We start from the raw sequence: 5,146 nt of genomic DNA, 5'->3' as shown, positions 1-5,146 counted from the left end.
ACACTGTTGGTATAAACAGTGCACTGTGCAGGCCAGGTCATGGACGAAATGAGCACCTCGCCATGGCAAGTTATCTAGGGGAAACGCTGTACATGTTGTGGTGTTCCTGAACAAGACACCCATTCCCTAATTGCTCCTCAGGTGCTTACATAGCAGCCCACTGCTCCACCTGGGTGTATCTGAGGTGTGATGGGTTAAATGCAGAGAACTAATTTTGCCATCGTATGGGAACATAAAATGATGACAGCACTTTACTTTACTTTTTCATTCAATCTGTATTTAGACAGGTTAATCCCATTGAGCCTTGAGGACTCATTTACAAGTGAGACTTGATTTCAACAAAGAATGATGACAACAGTGGACAACAACGACAACAATAGACAGTTATAAAAAGGCATACAGATTTATTTTTTTTTACAAATAAGATGGCAAAAAAAGTAACAAAAACAGCTAGATTATAAGGCGAATGTAGAAAACTAAAAACAGGAACATGTCTGTATTGGTCCTTAGAGTTGGGGGTTCGAATCCACCAGCAGTCACATGTCGAAATGTCCCTGGGCAAGACAATGAACCCCTCATAGCCTCTGATGTGTGTCCCATCAGTGTATGAATGTGATCTAAAGCTCTGATTAGTCTCATTAGAATGATTTGTTCAATTAGCTTTGTAGAGATCTAGTAGAGTGCTGTATGAATGGGTAAATGAGGACACAGATTGTAGTGTAAAGCGCTTTGAGTATCTTGAAATAAGATAGAAAGGCGTTATATAAGTACAGTCCATTTACCATTTATCAGGGAAGGCATGGGGTCGGGGTGACTTATTCAATTCAATTCAATTCAAAAATACTTTATTAATCCCAGAGGGAAATTAAATGTTGTTGTAGCTCATTTTCCTTGTTTCATAAAAAAGTTGTTCTAGATGTTGATGGTTGTGTGCGGGAAGGATCTCTTGTGATGGTCCGTCTTATAGCAGATCTGAAAAAACTGGCCACAGATGTTGATCCGTTTACTTGCACTTGGTTGGCCTCCTGGGCTTCAGGATCACCTGAATGTTGGGCAGAAATCCTCCCAGGGCAATGGCCACTCCTCCCAGCAGCTTGTTGAGCTCCTCATCGCTGCGGACAGCCAACTGTAGGTGCTGATGGACGATCCTGTCCTTCTGCTGTCATGAGCCGTGTTTCCTGCTAGTTCCAGGATCTCAGTGGTCAGGCACTCGAGCACAGCTGGCAGGTAGATGAAAATGCATCCACAGAACATCCTTTTCAACTCATTTGAAATTTAGGGCTGTAGTTGAGATATTACTTGAGCTTTTGAGATATTAATCAGCTGCTGTTGGTTATAGAAACTGCCTTGTTGCCATGGTTACGCATCATAACAAATGTCCAAAACTAAAAAAGTTTCCGTAAAAATCCTTCCAGCTGCACAGCATCCGATACCAGAGGAAACAATCATCCAAAAAAATGTGATTTACATCCAGAAAAAGAGGAATTAAAGTTTCCAAAAGCAAAATCTCAGAATGAAAGTAACAGAGCTGCTCCAACATGCAGCCACCTTGAGCGGCGCAATTCTAGAAACATGCGTCTATGCGTCTAGTTAAACAAAGGTTAGTGCACAAACTGTGTTCTGATAAGCCGTTCCTGCTCTGAGGCTTTAGAACAATGGACTGTGAAATATTGCCCACATTATTTACCTCTTGAGTTTGTGGCAGCATATATCATTGTTGTCTATATAGCTTCGGATGTTAATGCTAAAGACGCACTGCAGGAACTAAATGATAACATCATCTTGCTTCAAATCAAGCATCCGGAGGCTTTTTACGTGGTGGCTGGTGATTTTAATCACGTAAACCTGAAAGACACTGTCAAGATTTTATCAGCATGTCACCATACCAACATGGGTAAATAATACACTAGACCATGTTTATACCAACATACAAGACACATATAAAGCCATACCATACCCCCACATTGGCCTCTCAGACTACATCTCCATCTTTTTGGACCCTGTTTACCACCCCCTGCTGAGACGTTCCAGACCCACACAGAAGATCGTCACTGTGTGGCCCAACGACAATGACTGTACTGCAGGACTGCTTTGCACACACAGAAGGAATGTATGGAAGGTATTCAGGGAGGCTAGTGTAAAGGTGGGAGAACTGGATCTGGAGGAATACACATATGCTGTCTTCAGAAACATCAGCAAGTGTGTTGAAGATGTCACCACCAGGACTGTGTTGTGCTACCCGAACCAGAAACCCAGGCTGAATGCAGAGGTTCATACCCTGCTGAAAGCCATGAATGTTGTCTTCAGGTCTGGCAACTCACAGGAACTGGGGAGGGTAAGGAAAGAGCTGGCTACTGGTATTAAAAGGGCTAAAGCTACATATGCAGGGGTGCACATAACTGGTATGTAGGTATGCATGCGCAACAAAAATCAGGAATGCATAGCATCACCTGTGTTACCACATGCCTTTTCGTACTTAACCGTAAACTTATCAACACTAGAATTCCAGAATCGGGAGGATCAGGATATTTCCCGGTGAGCTTGTCTGATGTGTGGGCTGCAGGGCCAGCGCTCCCTGTTTTTTTTTTAAGAACTTTTTATTACCAACATTAAACCTCAGAACACTGCTAATGCTGCATCTGGGCCGCCCTACCTCCACCCAGGGCCGGGGGACAGCGGCAGCGTTTTTGTTTTTGCACAAGTTGGATTCGTGATACGGCCCGTCAATCAATCCAGTAGGCGTGTTAGTAACTGACCAATTGACGACCTCAATTTGTCCTGAACGTAAACGTTCCTTACTTGCATATATATGTAGTCTGTGTGATAATTGGGACAAAGCTTTGACTCAGGAATATATTTTTGTTATTACTTTATGGAAATAAAAAAAATAATTCAAGCTTTATTTATACAGGTTAGTCTCCTTGAGCCTCGGGACTCATTTACAAGAGAGACCTGTTTTTAACCAATTATGATGACAACAGTAGACAATCATAAAATAAAGCATATGAATTAAAAAAAATTAATTGAAGAAAATTATATTAACAAAAATAAAACAGCTACATTATAAAGCGATGTAAAATACTAAAAACAGGAACAAGTCTGCATTGGTTTGTGCCATAAACTTAGCAGATGTTTGAATATTGAGATATATATTATATATTGTATATTGCGATTTATCTTGAACCTTGAATCATTTACCTGAACAATAAACTGGACTGGTCTCACAACACTGATGCACTTTACAGGAAGGGTCAGAGCAGACTCTATCTGCTGAGGAGACTGAGGTCTTTTGGAGTGCAGGGGGTGCTCCTGAAGACCTTTTTTGACTCAGTAGTGGCATCAGCCATCTTCTATGGTGTTGTGTGTTGGAGCAGCAGCTTATCATCAGCTGAGAAGCAGCAGCTAGATAAGCTCATCAAGAAGACCAGCTCTGTGCTTGGACGGCCCCTCAACCCAGTGCAGGTGGTGGGAGACAGAAGGAGCTCAAATAACGTCATTGCTGGACAACGTCTCGTACCCCATGCATGAAGCTGTTGCTAAAGTGGAGAGCTCGTTCAGTGACAGATTCCTGCATCCTAAATGCACAAAGGAGTGTTACCGCAGCTCCTTCCTCCCAGCAGCTGTTAGACTCTACAACCATCACTGCTCCCAACAAACTCAATAAGGATTAAATACATGCTGACCTCTGCTCAAACACACACTCAGCCTGGAATACTGTACTGTCAATAGTCTGTCCTTATCAATGTTCCAATACATATTGAACATTATTATTGGTATTGTTTATCTTATTTCTTTATATATTGTTTTTAACATTTAGGAACTTTTGTGTGAAATCTTTTTATCTTTTTATCTGTTGCTGCTGTTACACTTGAATTTTCCCTCCATGGGACAATAAAGGCTGTTTCTATTCTATTCTATCTTAAAAATATTGAGATATTAGTTTTGGTTCATATCGTGCAGCCCTACCCTGAAGCTGTTAGACTCATAAATCTCTAACCAGAAAAATCACTATAATGCCACTTTAATTGGTGACATGTCACTTTATCTGTGTTGCTGATTGTCCATGCTGCTGATTTCTTGCCTTTAAGCTGTTGTATTCATATCCATCTCTCACAACAGACTCATGTTCAAGCTGCTGTGTAATACACCGTATTATTTTGCATTATTATTGTTTAGCGTATATCTTGTGTACTGTTTCTTTATATCGTTGCTATTTTTGGGTGTAACTGGGGCCTTGAGTAAACAATTTTGTTCCATCTCATGTACCACATGTAATACGAATGACAATAAAGTCACCTTGAACCTTGAGATTTAACACCAGCACACCAGTCATCATATCACCAAATATTGTCCTGTTCTTTAGTCTCACTTTTGGAACAGATAAGTATCAGAAACATTTGTCATGTTCCATTCCTCACTTTCTGTTTTCGTCTTGTCCTCAGTCTTTGACAGAAGGAGCAGGCTCGTACTATCACCTGACTCACAGCGAGCTGATCGCCCTGCTGGTCCAACGCGAGGTTGAGCTGGAAAGGCAGAAGGTGGAGTTTGATCGTCAGAAACTGTTGTTGGCAAAGAGGGAGGTAGAGCTGAAGAAGCTGAAACCACAGGTCAAAGACCTCGAGGACTACATTGACACGCTGCTGGTGCGCATCATGGAGCAGAAGCCAACACTTCTGCAAGTGCGCCCCAAGTTCAAGTGAAACCGCCGAGAAAAAGTTCAGTTCGCATCCGTTCACTTCAAACCTCAACAAAAGCTCTTTAGTCTTTTCACTGCTATGCCATCCTTTTTGATATGAACATTTACGCACTGAGAGATACCGAGGTAAATTTTTTCTAGCCGGCATGCTTTACTACGTAATCTGAGACACATCTTTTAAAGACGGGTTTGATTTGAGTGGTTTTGAATGTAGCACATCCTCAGGTTGTCTTCAGGTTCACAAAGCCAGTTGGTGGGTTCCAAACCCAGATGCTTCCATTTGGGATCCTGATTGTAAAAACATTGACTCCTACTTTTCACTTCACACCACTTTTATCACCATAAAGCTGAAAATACTGTAGATGTAATTCAACTTTCTCAGCATAAATGCCCACTTTTTGAAAGTGTCTAAAGCTTTATAGCAAGAGGAGAGTTGATATTTGAGGAGCA

At 41.5% G+C, this 5,146-nt stretch overlaps 1 protein-coding gene across 1 annotated transcript in view; it reads left to right on the top strand.

Moving 5' to 3' along the window:
* rab11fip5a (RAB11 family interacting protein 5a (class I)) overlaps positions 1 to 4,704 on the top strand; it is a 95,183-nt gene extending 90,479 nt beyond the window's left edge. Inside the window, exon 5 of the mRNA XM_037695269.1 lies at positions 4,443 to 4,704. Within this exon, the coding sequence (XP_037551197.1) occupies positions 4,443 to 4,700 (258 nt within the window). The 3' untranslated portion in view covers positions 4,701 to 4,704. The remainder of the gene's footprint in view (positions 1 to 4,442) is intronic.
* The last annotated feature ends 442 nt before the right edge of the window (positions 4,705 to 5,146 follow it).

The sequence above is a fragment of the Nematolebias whitei genome, chromosome 21 (assembly GCF_014905685.2).
Source record: "Nematolebias whitei isolate Nwh7 chromosome 21, NemWhi1, whole genome shotgun sequence".
Lineage (NCBI taxonomy): Eukaryota > Metazoa > Chordata > Actinopteri > Cyprinodontiformes > Rivulidae > Nematolebias > Nematolebias whitei.
The sequence above is the reverse complement of the archived record's forward strand: the minus strand, read 5'-3'. Positions and strand labels throughout refer to the sequence as shown.